Raw genomic sequence first — 19,014 nt, forward strand, 5'->3', positions numbered from 1 at the left:
AACCTCATTTGTAAGCAATATGTGATTCTATGATAACAAGTAAAGCTCACCATCAAACAGGATGAAGAAGAAAAGGGGAGGTGCAACGAGACCTGGGTGTCTTTGTACATCAGTCACTGAAAGTAAGCATGCAGGTCCAGCAGGCAGTGAAGAAAGCGAATGGCATGTTGGCCTTCAAGACAAGAGCAAAGAGGTCCTTCTGCAGTTGTGCAGGGCCCTAATGAGACCACACCAGGAGTATTGTGTGCAATTTTGGTCTCCAAATTTGAGGAAGGACATTCTTGCTATTGAGGGAGTGCAGTGTAGGTTCACAAGGTTAATTCCCGGGATGGCGGGACTGTCATATGTTGATAGAACGGAGCAGCTGGGCTTGTATACTCTGGAATTTAGAAGGATGAGAGGGTATCTTATTGAAACATATTAGATCATTAAGGGTTTGGATACGCTAGAAGCAGGAAACATGTTCCCGATGTTGGGGGAGTCCAGAACCAGGGGCCACAGTTTAAGAATAAGGGAAAGCCATTTAGAATGGAGATGAGGAAATACTTTTTTCACACAGATAGTTGTGAGTCTGTGGAATTCTCTGCCTCAAAGGTGGAGGCCGGTTCTCTGGATGCTTTCAAGAGAGAGTTAGATAGAGCTCTTAAAGATAGCAGAGTCAAGGGATATGGGGATATGGGGAGAAGGTAAGAACGGGGTACTGATTGTGAATGATCAGCCATGATCACATTGAATGGCAGTGCTGGCTCGAAGGGCCAAATGGCCTACTTCTGCACCTATTGCCTATAGTACTCCATATAATACTCCATGTTTCTATGATTTTTATTATTCTAATCAGAAATTATAAGACGTTGATAAGACGTAATATGTCATTTCTTTAATCAGATACAAATTCTTTAATCAGATTTATCCAAAAATCTTTGGCATATTTTTTAAACATTCTTGGACATTTCAGCCAGAATAAGTGATGAGTTTTTTCAATTAGTCTTGCAGTGTATTAACTCAAATTTAAATGCATGTGCCAAATGGTTCTACCACCACTAGATTTAAATTTACTTTGAAACATTTAGGTTTGGGCTATAAAACACAACCAAGCTTGGATTACTTAAAGTGCAATTAAACTCATTGAAATTTTTACATGTTCCTATGAAATCTAAAATGATGTTGTACCTGAATACTCTTGCTTCTCGCTTTTGGATACCAAAATAACAATAAAATAAAGGTCCCACAGCAATCACCATTGAATGTATTCATTTAAAAGTTGGACTATTGGTGTCAATCAATTAAAAAAATATGTATTAACTAATAATGTGGCACTCCTATGTAATCTTGTTTTCTGAATTATAGGTTTCCTTTGTATAATTCTTGGGACCAGTATGTTTCAAATCAATAATATCTTTCTTTTTTATGTCCATTTTGAAACATATTTGAACTGGTAGTGTAATGATTGAAAATTCAGATGAGAGATGAACATTTTGCCAATTTCTTGATGGTTTGAACTACAACCATAATTAGTAATTTGTGCAATATAAGTTAGTTTCATAGCAAACTAAAGATTTATACTTCTATGAAGAACAACAGCAACTTGCTGAAACGATAATTTGGTGGTAGATGAATGTTTATTTGTGTTGTTTGAAATATTTAATGAGCTTTTATAAAGCATTGCAGATACAAAATGTACTTTGCTACAGGATTAGTATTTAGGATGAAATTGTTGAATTTCGCATTAACCATTGCCGTGTATTATTTTTAGTCTTCTGAGTAAATTATGCAATTGCAAGCTGAAGAATGTCAAATGATTGCTCTGTCATTCTTCAGCTTGGACAATAGAGCAATCATTTGACATTCTTCAGCTTGGAATTACATAATTTACTCAGAAGACTAAAAATAATACACGAGCAATAGTTATGCGAAATTCAACAATTTCATCCTAAATACTAATCCTGGATCAAAGTACATTTTGTATTGCATTATAAAATAACTTTCTTCAATGTAAAATTACTTCTAATCTCTGTTCCTTATAGGAAGAGGAGTCTCATTATATGCAAATTACACAGATGCCTCTTTGGTTAGTGGCAAATTTAAAAGGTTTTACCATAAATTGTTTACTGTTCTTTGAAAAATCACCCATTGCAACTGTTATAGCTTTTCCCATGATCAGGTGAACTAATTGGAGCCTGGAGAGAGATATTAGTTCTTGTCCTACTGCAAGCTGATCAAACCTTAACTTAAATATATTGGGTATATTGATCAAGAATCCCATTAGTTTTCAAGATAAACTTCAGCAAAATGATACTGACATAGAAATTGTATTTGCACAGGATATATTTACTTAGTTTTAGATGAATGCAACTCATTAGTGTATTTTGAATCATCAGCAGAATGATGGGAGGTCTCAGTGACATTACCGTTAGGAAGCACTTACTAACCAATTACCTGTCGACTGATGTTCAGTTTAGCTTTGCCAGGTCCATTTGTAGATTGTGGAAGGGTTTTGGAGTGTCAGGAGGTGAATCATTTGCCTCAAAGTAATCATTCTCTTATGTGCGCTCGTCGCTATTGAACATTCCATCATCAGGATATTGATGTAGAGGGTACATAGAACAAATGAATGAAAGATGCAAAAAGCAACGATGATCAAGGAAATGTGGAGCCAACATTGTGCTTTTTGTATATCTTTCATTCATTTGTTCTATGTACCTTCCATATATCGTTTCTCTTTCCCCTGACTCTCAGTGTGAAGAAGGATCTCGACACAAACATTACCCATTCCTTTTCTCCAGAGGCTGCCTGACCTGATGAGTTACTCCAGATTTTTGTGTCGATCTTGGGTTTCAACTAGCATCTGCAGTTTCTTCCTACACATCAGGATAATGATGCCTAATTCGTTGATGTTAATACCATAGCATATGAAGTATACGTTGTCAAATTATTTTCTTGGATTCAGTCATTGGCTTTTTTGCCCAACTAACTTCAGCTGTAAATCATCCTTCCAAAAGATCTGTTGGAGCTCATTGCATGAAGGGAGATCACTAATTAAAACACAATTGACAGTTAAAGACAATTGAGCCCATCTAACTTCAGCTGTTAACATTCCTTTCATACAATCTGTTGACATTTTTTCCCTATGATTATATTTTGTTCCTGAAGAACAGCTGCATTAATGCTCTGGGTGGGATGATGGACCTCCATGAACATCTCTTTTATGTAAGCTATGATTGTAACTATTAGATTGTTTTCCCTTTGATGCCCTTTGACTTCATTTTTACCAGGGCACTAGATTGGCCTGCTGAAGAAGGGTCTCGACCCGAAATGTCACCCATTCCTTCTCTCCAGATATGCTGCCTGTCCTGCTGAGTCACTCCAGCATTTTGTGCCTATCTTCAGTCTAATCCGGCATCTGCAATTCCTTCATCACATGCTTAATCAAATGTTGCCTTGATATCAAGGACAAACACTCATTCTCACCTCTGGAAAATCAGCTCTTTGGACACAGTTTGGACCAAGGCAATGATCAGGTAAGAAGCCAAGTGTTACCGAGATTATACAAAATGGGAATTAGTGAGCAGGTAGGGAAAAAGACTGCAGATGCTGGAACTGTGAACAATAAACAAACTGCTGGAAGAGCTCAGTGGGCCAGGCAGCATCCAAGGAGGGAAAGGGACAATGGATGTTTAGGGTCAATACCATTCCTTCTGGCAATGAGTCGGTTATTGGCAAATAAATCCACTGATAGTGGTAACATCTTCATTAAGTTAGCTGGTTATTGTGTGTCGATTGATTGGGTGGTAATGAACAGGTTGGATTTTTTCTTTTTTGTGAATAAGCATAGCTGAGGAATTTTCAACCTTATTGAGTCAGATTATAGTGTTGTAAGTTTTCTGCAACAGCTTAGTTACAGTTAGTTCTGATTTGCAAGTCCTGTAGCATATCCAGGATGTTATTTCAAGTCAAGTCAAGTCAAGTTTATTCGTCACATACACATACGAGATGTGCAGTGAAATGAAAGTGGCAATGCTCGCGGACTTTGTGCAAAAAGAGAAACAAACAAACAAACTAGAAACACAATCATAAACACACATATTCTTTTACATATTAAATATTGGAAGGAAAAACGTTCAGTAAAGTTAGTCCCTGGTGAGATAGGAGTTTACAGTCCGAATGGCCTCTGGGAAGAAACTCCTTCTCAACCTCTCCGTTCTCACAGCATGGCAACGGAGGCGTTTGCCTGACCGTAGCAGCTGGAACAGTCCGTTGCATGGGTGGAAGGGGTCTCCCATGATTTTATTGGCTCTGGAGTTGCACCTCCTGATGTATAGTTCCTGCAGGGGGGGGGGCGAGTGAAGTTCCCATAGTGCGTACGGCTGAACGCACTACTCTCTGCAGAGCCTTCTTGTCCTGGGCAGAGCAATTCCCAAACCAGATGGTAATATTTCCGGACAAGATGCTTTCCACAGCCGCTGCGTAGAAGCACTTTGTTCTCATGACCTTTGTATTTCTCATGCTTTTGACAATTGCTCGTTTCTAAGCTTCCCCCCTGTCTAGTTTCAGTAAAAACACTGAATCAAGCACGAATCAACTAAATTTTATTTTACCAAAAACGCGTTACAGCTCAACTACTGTTCCTATCTTACCCCGGGTTCGATCCTCGTGTCCGCCTGTTCAAGCCCTCTAGGCCTCGTTCAGACAGAGACACTCCAGAAGTTCATGCAGTCCCAAGCGCTCTTCCTGAAGATTCACGCTGAGCCTCGTGATCACGGACTTTTATATGTCCCGGGACCTCGAGTGGCCGAACCACATTGGGGTGGTCTCTTAATAACCCAATTACAGATATCAATTAACCCCATACATAACAGGCATTTCCCTAACCCAACAATACAACAGCTCATACATTGTATGAGAAAGAAAGTTCTCGAAGGAAGCTAACAAGAACAAACATTGAAACATGTGCCTTGGAAATCAAACAATTTCTCCAAGGCTCAACAGTTTGACCAATCATCAATGAACAGGATGACCATCTTGCAACATTATTTATACTATTTACAATGCTTTTGCAGCAACCCAATAGAAATGATGCATTTAAGGTTAGTTTGCAAAACCACTATACATGTTCCCAATTTAAGAGAAACATGGAGAACACCTGTACCCCTTACCATCCTGCATATCAGTCTAAGCCTAGACTGGCTGGCGCCAATCAGTTCAGCTGACAAGGGTTAAGTAATTTTGACAAGTGCAGGGATCCTCCATTTTATGGTGTCTTTAATTTAGCCAATATTAACATTTTCAGTTATTTATTTTTATGATATGCCATGAATACTGATTACTGTGACGGAGGGGTGCTCGGAAGGAAGCCGGGATAAATCATCCAGTTGGCATTTCTTTCAGTTAGGTGTGTTTCATCCTTGTCTTCAGTATTCACATGATGGATCTCCACATCATTGAAAACATTCTTTAGGACTTCTCTCCCCTTAAGCTATTTAGTTGACCTCCACCAATCATGAATAGATGTAGTAAGATTGTAGGCAAAAGATTGTGAAGTTTGGAATTCTCTCCCATAAATAGCACTTAGAGCATAGTTACTTGGCAGTTTTAAATGTGTGATTGATATATTTTGTTTACCAAAGGGAGCAATATAGGGGTACAGGCAGGTACATGTGATTAGGTTGCAGGCATGTGGCATAACTAGCATGATAGGGTTAGGCTAGGATGTGAGGTTGAAAGGGGTGGCTGGTGAGGAGTTCCGGATGGCCTTCTCCGGTTCCCATGAACCAACTTACACAGAAATAAATAATTATTTGTTCAACTTAGTTGCTGTTGTGGATTGGCTTTGTATTATTGGATACGTTGTTCGTCTAAACAACAAAATTGACCTTAAAGGGTAATTAATGGAATTGAATTATTTAGAATTTTCATGTAGGCAAAATGCAGAACTTTCTGAATAAATGCAGTTTTGTTTCTTAAAGGATATAAATAATTCATTATTTTATCGACAGTATAAAAAATTCATTCAGGGGAGTTATTAAACTACATTTCTTCCATAATTCTTAATCCATTGCAATTTTTTGCATATATGAAATATGTGCCAGGAATGAAAGCAATTTCATATAGGAACAGAATTTGAACTCCTAGCAGCATCCTGCTCACTTGTTAAGCGTTAGATGTTTAGCGTCATAGAGCCATGTTGAGCGCCTTACAGCAGAAACAAACCCTTCAACTCACTCAATACATGTTAATTGTTTTGCCCCCTACATCAATCCCATTTGCCCGCACTAGGTCCATGTCCTTCTATGCATTGCTTATTTAAGTGCCTATCTAAATGTCTCTAAATCGAAGCTATTGTATCCGACTACACCGCCTCCTCTGGGAGTGAGTTTGACTTTCATCTTCTCTCTGTGTGGAAAAAGAAGTATCCCACTAAAACTTTTATCTTTCACAAATGTATTTTTTTATGCGACCACGTACCATGGGAAAAATATTCTATTTACCTTATTCAAACCTCTAATAATGTTATTTACGTCGATCAGGTCATCCCTCAGCCTCCTTCGCTCCAGGGAAAACAAACCCAGTCTATTCGATCTCTGCCTCCAATCCAGGGAATATCCTGTTGAATCTTCTCCTCAGTCTCTCCAGCGCTGCATCCTTCCTACAGTGCGATGACTGGAGCTGCACTGAATAAGTGTGACCTAACCACCGTTTTTTAAAGTTGTGACATATTGTCCCAATTTTTATATTCTGTGCCTTATCCTATGAGTGTCAGCATACCTGTGCCTTCTTCACCACCCTATCTACCTTCATGGGCCTGTCCCACTTAGGCGACTTTTTAGTCCACTGCAGGAGACTATGCAGTCGCCACATGGTTGCCACATGTTTGCGGGTGGTTGCCGGGGAGTCGCCTTCATGGTCGTGACGAGTTCCTGCATTCTGGGAACTAGTCGCGGCCTCATTATGATCGCCGTGAATTTTTCAAAATGTTGAAAAATTAGCGGCGACTAGAATGAAGCCGCCATGGAGAGTAGCGAGAATTCTCGAGCTGTAGGTGGGTCGCCAGGAGATCCTAATGGGTTGCCAGGAGGTCGAAGTTTCTCAGAGGTTCTCGTCGGTTGTAGCCGGTGCTGACCGGTGAATTGCATTGGCTCATTGGGGGAAAAAAGGTAAACAGTAGTTTCAGAATCAAGGATAACCGACCGGTAATGTTAAATGTCCGCCGAGCTTCACAGCCGTGTATCTCTGGCTTCTTAAAAGTTGTCTCCACTCCTTCTACCCCCTCTTTCCCCCCTCCCCCCCCTCCCCCCCTCTTTTAAAGGACCCCATACACTGTGCTTTAGCCCCTGTCTTATTACCGCGCCGACCTTCCTGGTCATCGCGGTGTGTGTCTCTTTCACGTTGGCTTTGCACCGTGTGAATTTTTTAGTCGGCGCTCCCCCCGCTTGCCCTGTCTCCCACCTCATTAACGGGCTGGTGAAGGAAGCGATGTCTGTGTGTGTGTGTGTTCCACTCTGACAGTCGCCGTTCCAGTTGATGGTTTTTCAGGCGACTGCCGGCAACTTGACAGTCACTGGCAGTCCGCTGAAAAAGCGCCTAAGTGGGACAGGCCCATTAGGATTGAGAATAGTACTACTTGCCTTAATATTCAACAATCCTTTTTTAAATAGTTTCGTCATGGGAGTAGACAACCGGTAGAAGATGTAGAGACATTTGTGAGCTTTCTTTGTAATTGCATTAATGTGCTGGCCCAGGACAGATCACCAGAGATGAGTATGCCCAGGAATTTGAAGCTATTAATGTCTGACTGCTGTCCTGCCATGAAGACAGATGTGTGGTCCCTCAAATTTTCCTTCCTGAAGTCAACGTGGCCTTGCTAACATTCAGAGCAAGATGATTGTTTTAGCATAACACAACCAGATTGTCAGTCTCCCTTCTGTGCTCTGACTTGTCATTATCCATTATTGCTCTCATAACGGCGGTACGATTAGTGAATTTATAGTTGGAACTGAGTCTAGTGACACAATTGTGGGTATGGATAACGTAGAACAGGGAACTGAGCACACAGCATTGAGGACCCCTGTTTTGATGGCTAGTGGGGATTGTGTTGTTGCCAATCCGAACAGATTGAAGACTGCCGATGAGGAAATTGAGGATCTAGTTGGTTAGGGAGGATCAGAGACCCTGTTCCCTGAGAATTTCTATGTGTGGTATGTTGTAATACAGGAAATGCAGCACTCAGTTTCTGTGCACACATTTTCGCCGAAGCTACTTCACAATAATTTTATTTGATGATCAAGGTTGAGGGATAAATATTAGCAAGAACTCTGGGGAGAATTCCCCAGCTTCTCGGAAAGTGTATTTGTACCCGCCTGAAAATGAAAAAAGGAACTTGCTTTAATAACCCACCTAAAAGACCGCCAACATTGCAGTCCTGTACTGAACAATAATGGAAGACTTTATATAGAGCCTTTCAATGATGTCAGGACATTTAAAAGTACTTGACAGCCAATAAAATACTTCTGGTTTTCTGCTTTTATAGTATAAGCCTTTTTGGTTCTTTATCTCATACCAACCTTTGTCTGAAACCATGTATAGATGTTTTTTATTCCTTGTGTCGATGCTGTGCTGCACTGTATTGTAATGACTTTTTGCTCATCAGCTATTGTGTTATTCAGTTCTGAGGATATGGTTTCTCAATAACTTTGTCTATTTCAGTTTAAAAGGCCATGTGATAATCTAAGTTACATCCAAATTAACCCCAATTTATCTAGCGCATCTTATGACAGACTGTGTAATTTGTGCTAGAATATTAACATACAACATCAAATATAATTTCCGTTAAATATAGGTGCAGACTGCTCAGCCATTTCCACAGGGCATGTAAGAGAGAATAGGTTGCAGGCCAATAAGTGTGGGGTTGTGACTGATGGGAATGCTCAGGAAACTGGATCGAATGGGTTGTATCAAAAGAAAATATTTCAATATGAAAATTTCAAACTGTTCAATGTAGAGTTGATATTTGAGATTAACATACGTGTTACTAATACATATTATGTGATTTACATTGGATGTCACAGTTGGGAACTGTTATCTTGTTATGCTTTATAAACAAAAAAAAAGTGCTTCAGTTGAAGTTTGGACGTGAAGTTCAGACAACATTAAGGTGCGAGCCTTGTCATGACTTTTGTATCTTTTCACTGGTGCTCCTTCAAGTTATCTATCACTATTTTTAGTCTTGTTACTAGACAAGGTATTTTAACGTAAAGACTGTTGTGATGAGGCATTTATTTTTCCCTTTGTATTTCACATGCCGTGTCCAATGAAATGGCAGGCAGGAAACTGGGCACCCATGTTTTGCCAGTGAACTTCGAACTATCCAACAGGAGATGTGCTGAGAGGTTGCATTTATAATTGGAGCATTTTATACTCTGTGCACAATCCAGAAAACGCTTGGCTGCTTACCCAGGCAGATATTACCATTTGATTGTCTTGTATTTGAGAATTGAATCAATTTTGGATGCTCTAATTGCATTGTCACCCTTGTGTCCAAAGCAACTTCATGTTGATTTGAAACTCATTATGCAACACCACTGTAAAATAGACAGAATATCATCAAAGGTATTTTAGTGTAGCAATCCTCTGAAAGCTGGTGAACTTGAAAAGACAGACAATATTAAATTCTCAACTTACAAGTGTTTGCCCTGCCTTCGGCAAACCAATTAAGGTGGATAGGATAAAATGTGGATGAAAGTTAACCAATGTTTCACATGAAAGTTCAAAATGTAAAAAAGCCAAATGCTGCAGTTTTTTTTGAAGAATAAGACAAAATTGTAGAAATACCAAATTGAGCCTGAATAGTTTAATGCAGAAGGGACACATTGGGACATTAATGAGCTGAAAGATAAATGCTTAGTGTTACAAAAAAAATCATCAGCAAAATCTGAGGCAGAGAATCCTCTTGAGATATCAGACCAGCTGTCTATTTGCCCACAGAAAAGTTTGAAGTTGAACTACAACCATTAAATTAATTTTGTCAAGTGTGTTAACCTGAATCCAATATTAGTCTTATAACATAGTATGAATATGTTTTTGAAATGGCTGGAAGCACGTTTCTGGAATCCTTCTTTTATTTAAAAAATGTGATTAAAGAAAGCAGTTTTTCCTTGAAGCATTTCTTCTTCGATATAATTTTGTTGTGCTCACTCACTATTTTAACTTCATTAACATTGAGATGAACATATCTGCACACAATCCCTATAAACGCGTGGAAGCAGCTGTTCAAAGGAATACATTTTATTTCCTGATCATACTGTAGAACTAAACCATTAGTGACCATATTTGGTCCATATATTTTCATTGCAGTGGAACAACATCCAATGTTACAAATGTACAAATGAACGTTATTGCCTTCCACCACAGTGAAGAATGTTGATTCCACTGTGGTGGATGTTCATGTTGTAATCTATTGTGTATTGTGCTCTTTTTGATTGTATGGCTGCATGGTAAGTCAAATTCCACTGTACCTTAATTGGTGCATGTGGCAATAAATGTGAACGTGAACGAACAGACTATATAGCTCAGATGTCAAAATAAGCTAAAATGCCAGTCAGGTGAATAATAAATGATTGCAGACCATCTTTATAATAGTTGCCAACAATGGGGTAAAATATAAAATAACTTAAGAACTTGCAGTAGGTGAGAGCTGTTCGGTCCAATAAACCAGCTCCACATTTTCTGCAAGAAACTTTCACTCAGATACTTACCCTCAATCCAACTACCCTGTCCATTTCCATATCTCTTAAATGTCTTAATATCCAAAACCCTATCATTCTCTACCTTGCATATATTCAATAACTTGCAACCTTCATAGTTCTTTGGTGCAGATACAGATAACCCTCGTTGTAATGGATCATGGGGAGGGGGAATAATGTCCGTTATTGTTGATTATCCACTATAACCAATTAGGGGATTCGCTCCAACCAGCTAGCGCTCACTCCATGAAACAACGAGTTGTTTTCAAATACAAAGTTATTTTTAACAGCTAAAAATTAATTTTGTTACTGCAAGCTAAAATTCTAAAGGTTGTTTGTGACGTTGTTTAATAGAGTATCAATGCACATGTCGATCAAAGCAATTGCTTGTCAATTTCAATAACCTCCCACAGAGAGAAGGCTGTAACTAGCAGCCTGTGTTCTTAAAGAGACAGTGGTGTCTGGTTCTGTGGGGACGCTTTGTCCGCTAAAACCAAAATCCGTCATAAAGTGGTCTGTAATAATAAGGGTCGACTAATTCAAAAGATTTGCTATCTTCTGGGTGAAAAGGTTTCTTCTCATCTCATCCCCGAACTGTCAGATTTTTATTTTAGTGCTGTCATTCCGGTTCTGTACATTCCAGCCAGAGGAAACATCATCCCCAAAACTATCCATCATGTTTGTAGAAATTTTATATATTTCAAAGAGATAATCTCTCATTCTTGTGAACACAAGGGAATTTTGGCCATTTAATCTCTCTTGGAACATTGCCCCGCATCTCAGATATATTACTCTAAACCTTCATTGTACTCTCTCAATCAGTGGTAAACTATATCTTTCTTTAGGTGGGGAAAGCAGACCTGTTCTCAAGGAGCACTGGTTTTCTCAGAAAGGGCCTTCTAAAATATGTGTAGAATTGTTAAGTGTTGATCTCAAATTGTCTTGTAATAAAGGTCGACGTATCCTTTGACTTCCAAATAGCTTGCTGTACCTCGCATTTTAACTTGTAGTTCTGTCAAAGAGGTTCAAATTTGAAATAGTTATGTCTGTGGTCTTTGCAAAAATCCTGCGTAGCCTGCTGGAAACTGTTTCTATATTTTTATTGCAAATTTTCAGCATCTGCTGCTTTTTTGGATTTTATTTTTGTTAACTTTCAGTGGTTTGTATGCAAGGCTGGTCCTTCGCAATGCTCAGCTCCTTCTTTCACCAAAAATATAGATCGCCTTCCCATTACTTTCCTTAAAGTAAATAACCTTGCAAATGTAATTTCCATGAGTTATTTCCCAGCTCATTCGCTCAGCCCGTCTCCAGCCACTGAAGCTTCTCTACATCCTCCTTACAACCTGCATCACCAAACCAGATTTAAATCTCCTCAGAAAGACACAAAATGTTGGAGTAACTCAACGGGTCAGGCAGCATCTCTGGAGAACATGGATAGGTGACGTTTCTGGTTGAGACCCTTCTTCAGACTGATTGTGATGGGTGGATAGGGGGGTGAGGTAGGGGGGTGAGATGGAAAAACAGATGTGAGCCAAAAGGATCAAGAGTTGCAAATTGTGAAGCCTGAGGATAGAAAGGTTGTGAATTGTGAAGCTGGAGGAAGTCGTGGAGGTGTGAGGGAGTAATCGGTGCAGGGTCATCCAGGTTTCAAGAGAGGGGAGTGGGAGGGAAAGAAAGGGGGGGAGGGGGAGGTGTTTGTAGAAGTTATCTAAAATTGGAGAATTCAATGTTTGTTTTAATGATCTTTAGTCTTCTCAGCATCAGGTTTGACTGAGCAGTGGATCACAATTAACGTTACTTTGGTAGTTAAATTAATCTTGTGTTTAATTATCTCTGCTTCTGCTAAATCCAAGCTTGTCTTAAATAAATCTGTGAGCACTTCATGCTTGTCGGACAAACCTATGTTCATAAAAGTATGTTTAAAACATGTACAGGTAGAATACAATTAATACAAAAGAATGTCACTGAAAAGTATCTGCGTCAATTTAAACAGATTTGAAAAGCATCAGAATATCTTAGTTAAATGTTTTACCATCTTTGTGTAATTATCTTTCAATCAGCTTACATTCATTTTGCGATGTTATCTTGTCAGAAAGTGTGATTAAAATAATGAGTATGCAATGCCACTATTGAAACTGGACAAATTGTGGAATTGCAATTGTTTGCTTTTGCAACTATTAGAATCTAATGGGTAGTAGTCACTATATCTGTACATCATGTTAACTGTATTGTTTTCTGTCAATGAATATTCTGTCTAAGCTGGGGACACAAGTGACCAGCCGATGCTGAGATCTTGAGTAAAATGCAAAATGCTGGAGCAACTCAGCAGGTCAGGCAGCAATTGTGGAGGGAATGGATAGGTGACGTTTCAGGTCAGGACCGTTCTTCAGACTGGAGAAGGGTCCTGACCCAAAATATCACCTATCCATTCCCTCCACAAATGCTACCTGACCCTCTGAACTACTCTAACACTTTGATTTTTATTCTGTCTAACTTTATTGTCCAGCTAGATTTTGAACTTGGTGAGGTACTGAAACTCAGCTGGTGCTGATGAGACTAATCTTCCATGCAACTGACAATGTGTTTAGAACAGAGGAAAGTTCTAAAGTATGAATGATTGAATGTTTATTGGCCAAGTATGTACACATACAAGGAATTTGCCTTGGTGCTCTGCTCGCAAGTAACAACATGACATACAGTAACAATTAAGAATGACACATAAAACATTAAACATTAATAATAAAACATTACAGTTTAAACATGTGAATGAAATAGAATACAAGTGCAAAATAAGTTACAAAATTTGGTTATTGAGTAGAGCTACTACTCGTGGAAAAATCGAAGGGAGACAAAAATGCTGGAGAAACTCAGCGGATGAGGCAGCATCTATGGAGAGAAAGAATAGGCGACGTTTCGGGTCGAGACCCTTCTTCAGACTGAAAAAGCTGTTTTTATGTCTGGCTGTGGCGGCTTTGACAGTCCGGAGTCGCCTTTCAGAGGGAAGTGCTTCAAAGAGTTTGTGGCCAGGGTGAGAGGGGTCAGAGATGATCTTACCCGCTCGCTTTCTGGCCCTTGCACTGTACAGTTCGTCAATGGGGGGAAGGTGGCAGCGAACAACCTTCTCAGCTGATCCGGATGTCGTGCTTGGTGGCTGAGCCAAACTAGACCATGATGGAGAAGGTGAAGACAGACTCTACGATGGCAGTATAGAATTGGACCATCATTGCCTGTGGCAGATTGTGCTTCCTCAGCTGCCACAGGAAGTAAATCCTCTGTTGGACGTTTTTGACTGTGGAGTCGATGCTGGCCCCCCATTTCAGGTCCTTGGAGATGATAGTTCCAATTAACTTAAAAGACTCCACAGATGTGACTGTTGTTGTTGATGGTGAGTGGGGGGAGGGGAGGGAGAGTTCTCCTAAAGTCTACTATCAATTCCACTGTTTGAAGAGCATTGAGCTCCAGTTTGTTATGAAGGCACCAGGACGCCAGCTGTGTCACTTCCTGTCTGTAGGCAAATTCCTCCCCAACCTGGATCAGTCCATCAGGGTTGTGTTGTCCGCAAACTTGAGAAGCTTGACAGAGGAGTCTGTGGAGGTGCAGTCGTTGGTGTAGAGAGAGTAAAGGAGAGGAGAGAGTGCGCAGCCTTGTGGTGCTCCTATGCTGAGGGTCTGCGGGTCCGAGATGTGCTTTCCTAGCCTCCCATGCTGTTTCCTGTCTGTCAGGAAGTTGGTGATTCACTGACAGAGGGGTTCTGGCACAGTCAACTTGGAAAGTTTGGTGTGTAGTAGCTCTGGCACAATGGTGTTGAATGCAGAGCTAAAATCATCAAACAAAGTATCTTCCCAATTAACAGGAAAGAGGGAGAGTCGTGATATGCAGACAACATTTTTAAATATCGTGTGGTTTTGTGTTAATCTTTTACAGTGAGTGATAGCTGCTTCAGAAACCTTGCGGAAGATAGAAGTGGAATAAACCTTAAAGACCTTGTCCAAGATCCTTCATTGTAAGTATGACAGCCCAAATCTGCACACATTTTAAGTAATGATTATCTTCTTCAAAACTAGTCTTGTTAATTGAAATATAATGAATTTAATTTATTCTGCTGAGTACTTTCTATGTAATTGTTTTATTCTTGCATTTAAAAAAAAGGAATTGCGATTATAATTTTGTTGTATCATTCCCCAATTAACTTTAAGACTGCTAAAACTGTGTGGGAAGGAAAGGCATTTAAGATCTTTTATCTTAATTGACATGAATATTACTGGCAAAACTGGAATTACTTTGAGTAATAAATTATCTATTTTAATTTAAGTGAAAATGTACTGAAACTTTAAATGAAGCTTCCTTACCATTTTTATTTAAAGCGCCATTTTTCCTCCATACTTGGTACACTGAATGTACTGTTGTAAACCTTTATGCAGTACTTGTATCCCACTCTCAACAATACAGCATCTGCTTACCTCAGTGGATCGACTTTGCACAAGTCCGTGGGATCAAAGTTTTTCTAGAGCTATCCAGGCATTGAGGTTCACCGTCTCGTCTGTCAACCTGAAAGTTCCAATTAGCTGACTCGTATCTTACTGTCTATTTATGTGCAGTTTCTTGTGCAGATGTACAGATTATTGGGAATTATTCTGCATCTCAGCAGGAAGACCAGTCATGCAGCACAAAAGGACGCATTGCTCCCTGCATGTGAAAACCTTGTGACCCTCTCAATCCATGCCTGCCCTGGTTTCAGAAAACCAGTTGGATTAGACTGACCCAGAAGCCATCTTGTATTGCAGTCTGCAACCTGAACTCTGAACGGTCAACAAGTACAGTCAGCTTAAACACTTGAAACAAGGAACCGCAGGTGCAGGTTTACAAAAAAAAGACGCAAAGTGTTGGAATACCTCAGAAGCTCAGGCAGCATCCCTGGAGAACATGGATAGGTGATGCTTTGAGTTGGGACCCTACCTCAGACTGGAACATGAACAGGTGACATTCTGGGTCAGGACTTTGCTTCATACTCAACTTGAATAGGTGACGTTTGGAGTTTGAAGAAGGGTCCCGATCCGAAATGTCACCTATCCGTGGGATGCTGCCTGACCCACTGAGTTACTCCAAAAGTACTGACCCACTGAGTTACTTTGTCTTTTTAGTTTAAGCTTTTACCCGATTCACATACCTTGCGCCTTCCATGTTGAAACCTCAGGGAGAGAACCTTGTTCGGAGCATGCTGGCAAAAAGGCGGTAAAAATAGAAATTAAAGGCTTTTGCCAAGTTGTTATTCGACATTGCGTCAGCCAACAATTTTTGTGTGCTGTTCATTGAGTAGACAATGAGCCTGCAAAGTTAACACAATCCTACACACAATAGGGACAATCTACAATTATACCAGGCCAATGTGGGGGGAAACCGGAGCTTCCGGAGAAAACCCACGCAGGTCACGTGGAGAAAGTACAAACTTCGAACAGACAAGCACCCATAGTCAGGATCAAACCTGGGTCTCTGGTACTGTCAAGCAACAACTCTACTACTGCACCACTGTGCCGTCTCATTCATTCACTTCTCCTGCTCAAAGATTTCTGTGTACAAGCAACTGCAATGTCCATATCTCATATTTTGGCTATCAACCCTAAAATCTCATCCAAAACAAGCTTATGATGCCCACCTTTCATCCCACCAGCCTCCTCATCAAGTGTACTATACTCCATAATATCCACCATTTTCTACCAAATGACATTTCTTCCCTTTTAGCATTCCAAATAAAGTGTCCCTTCAATGGCTCCCCCCAGTTCACTCTCCGTCTTCATCTACATCTATTCCCCATTTACATTGTACCTTCTCAGACACTGTGGAAGGTTTAGTTTAATTTATTATTGTCACGTGTTCTGAAATACAGTGAAAAGCTTTTGTTTGCGTGCAATAGTCATTAAAAAAAAGGCATTCATGAATACAATCAAACTCACAGAGCCCAGATAAAGGATAAAGGGTACATCATTTAGTGCAGAGATATAACATTGAAATCCGATAGTTCAATAAAGAAAGTTCAAAGGTCTCCAGTAGATGAGTGGTCAAGACTGCACTCTAGCTGATGAGAGGATGGTTCAGTTGCCTGATAGCAGCTGAGAAGAAACTGTCCATGAATCTGGAGGTATGAGTTTTCAAACGTCTGTTTTTCTTGCCTGTTGGGAGAAGGGAGAAGAGGGATTAACAGCGGTGAGACTGGTCCTTTAGCTGGTGGCCTTGCCGAAGCAGTGTGGAGTGTAGATGGAAGGGAAGCTGGTTTGTGTGATGGTCTGGGCTACATCCACAACTGAACGTAGCATTTAACTTTTTCCCTCCCCATCCTTCAGAGTCTAAACATTTCTTCCAGGTGAAACAGAAATTTCCTTATGTAAGTGCACTCACTGCATTTGGTTTCACAGTGGTCTTAGCTTTGCAGAAATCAAACACTAATTGGATAACTGCTTTGCAGAATATATTTGATGCAGTGAAAGGATTACCCTGTTGTTATTTATTCAGTTTGTATCTGTGGCCTTCTTTGTTGCATATTCAACAATAACAGAAATTTGCATTAATGACGTGAAAACTCCTAAGGTTCTGATAAGGACTTTATCAAACTAACCTAGACAGCATAATCAATCTTGATTTGGTATTATTGATTAAATTATATTATTTTTTCCCAGTGAGATATTGACATGGGTGGGAAATGTAATGGAAGATTCTTGTGATCAAATAGAGTGTCATCTTTTGAGAACTGAAGACGTATCAAAGCCTTTTTTAGTCAATAACTAGACTGTGCAGACTGTTGGGTCAGCTCCCCCAACACAATATTCCACCACTCACTCGTTCCCCCAACGCAACCTGTCCCCCCCCCACCGCATTATTTCACCACTCAAGCATAGCCCCCAACTGCGCAGGTGCAGCTCATTTCCCCTCATCCCCCAGCACTCCCTCCCCTCCTCTTCACCCTCCCTCATCTTTACCCTTTCCTCCTCCCCTCCACAATCCCTCCCCCACTTTCCCCTGCCCTCAGTCACTCCCCCCCTCCCTCCATAACTCCTCTCCCCTCGCTACCCCTCTCCGATCCCCACCTCCCCCACTCCTCACCTCTCCTATCCCCCCACTATCCCTCCTCACCTCCCCCACTGCCCTCCTCTCCCTCTATTCCCCACTCCTTACCTCCCCCACCCCCCTCCTCTCCCTCTATTTCCCCTCCTCCCTCACCTTCCTCACCTCTCCCACTTTTCCCCCTCTCCCTCCATACCCCTTCCTCTCCCTCAACCCCCCCCCCATACTCCCCATCACCTCCCCAGGATCTTTCCCCTCTCCTCATCCCCTCACATCTTCCTCCCTCTCCTTTCCCCTACCCTGTCATTCCCTCGCTCCCTCCATAACTCCTCTCCCCTCCCTAATCCCCTCCTACCCCTCTATCCCCCACCTTCCCACTCCTCATCTCCTCCTATCCCTCCTTACCTCCCCCACTGCCCTCCTCTCCCTCTATTCCCCACTCCCTACCTCTCCCTCTTTTCCCCACTCTCTTCCTCTCCCTCTATTCCCCACCAGAATGAGAGGAAAAAACTGAAAAAAGAGGAAGAGATAGATTTCACCGCGGATTTTGAAATTCAGCCAGGCCGCACCGCCGCTGCGGAGCCACACCGCCTCCGCGAGGCTCCACCGCCGTCGGAACTCCATCGTCGCGAGGCTCCGCCGCCGCCCCATCGCCGAGGTCTCGATGCCTCCTGGATCGTCGCATAGAACCCTGGCCTGGGCTTCATGGGTAGAAGCCCAGATCAGACAAAGCAGCCAAGGGCACCCGCAGTTGGGCACCACGGAGGCATCCGCAGGCGCAGCTCCAGCCGGCGGATTGTTAGTGATGCTCACTCCGCTCCTTCAGCTTTATATTCTCCTCGCCAAGCAAGGCGGGCGCCACCCGTGACTGACAGCTGACCCGGCCACTCAGTGTGCCGATGGTGCTGGAAGGGGCGTCGCCGTCCCTGCGACTGACAGGAGAGAAGACCAATCAGCGCTTGCGCGGTTTTAAGATTTTTAAACTTTAATAACTTTTAAAATGTACCATCGATCGGAACAAAACTTGTTGCCCTTGTAGAGGGGTGGGGGAAGGGGAGAGAGGGAGGAGGAGGCAGGAGGGGGACTAGGGAAGGAGGAGGGAGAGGGGTGGGGTAAGGGGGAGAGAAGGGGAAGAGTGGGGAGGGGGAGAGGGGTAGGGGGGTGGTGGAAGAGGGACAGCGGTAGGGGGCGAGGGGAGAGATGGAGGGGGGTGGGGGGGAGG

General features: G+C 41.5%; 1 protein-coding gene across 12 annotated transcripts in view; it reads left to right on the forward strand.

Annotated features, from left to right (window-relative positions):
• gphn (gephyrin) overlaps positions 1 to 19,014 on the forward strand; it is a 458,009-nt gene that overhangs the window by 143,718 nt on the left and 295,277 nt on the right. For all 12 annotated transcript variants that reach the window (XM_033026893.1, XM_033026894.1, XM_033026895.1 and 9 more), the window contains exon 2: positions 14,661 to 14,739. In XM_033026893.1, coding sequence (XP_032882784.1) covers positions 14,661 to 14,739 — 79 coding nt within the window. The remainder of the gene's footprint in view (positions 1 to 14,660; positions 14,740 to 19,014) is intronic.

The sequence above is a fragment of the Amblyraja radiata genome, chromosome 9, assembly GCF_010909765.2.
Source record: "Amblyraja radiata isolate CabotCenter1 chromosome 9, sAmbRad1.1.pri, whole genome shotgun sequence".
Lineage (NCBI taxonomy): Eukaryota > Metazoa > Chordata > Chondrichthyes > Rajiformes > Rajidae > Amblyraja > Amblyraja radiata.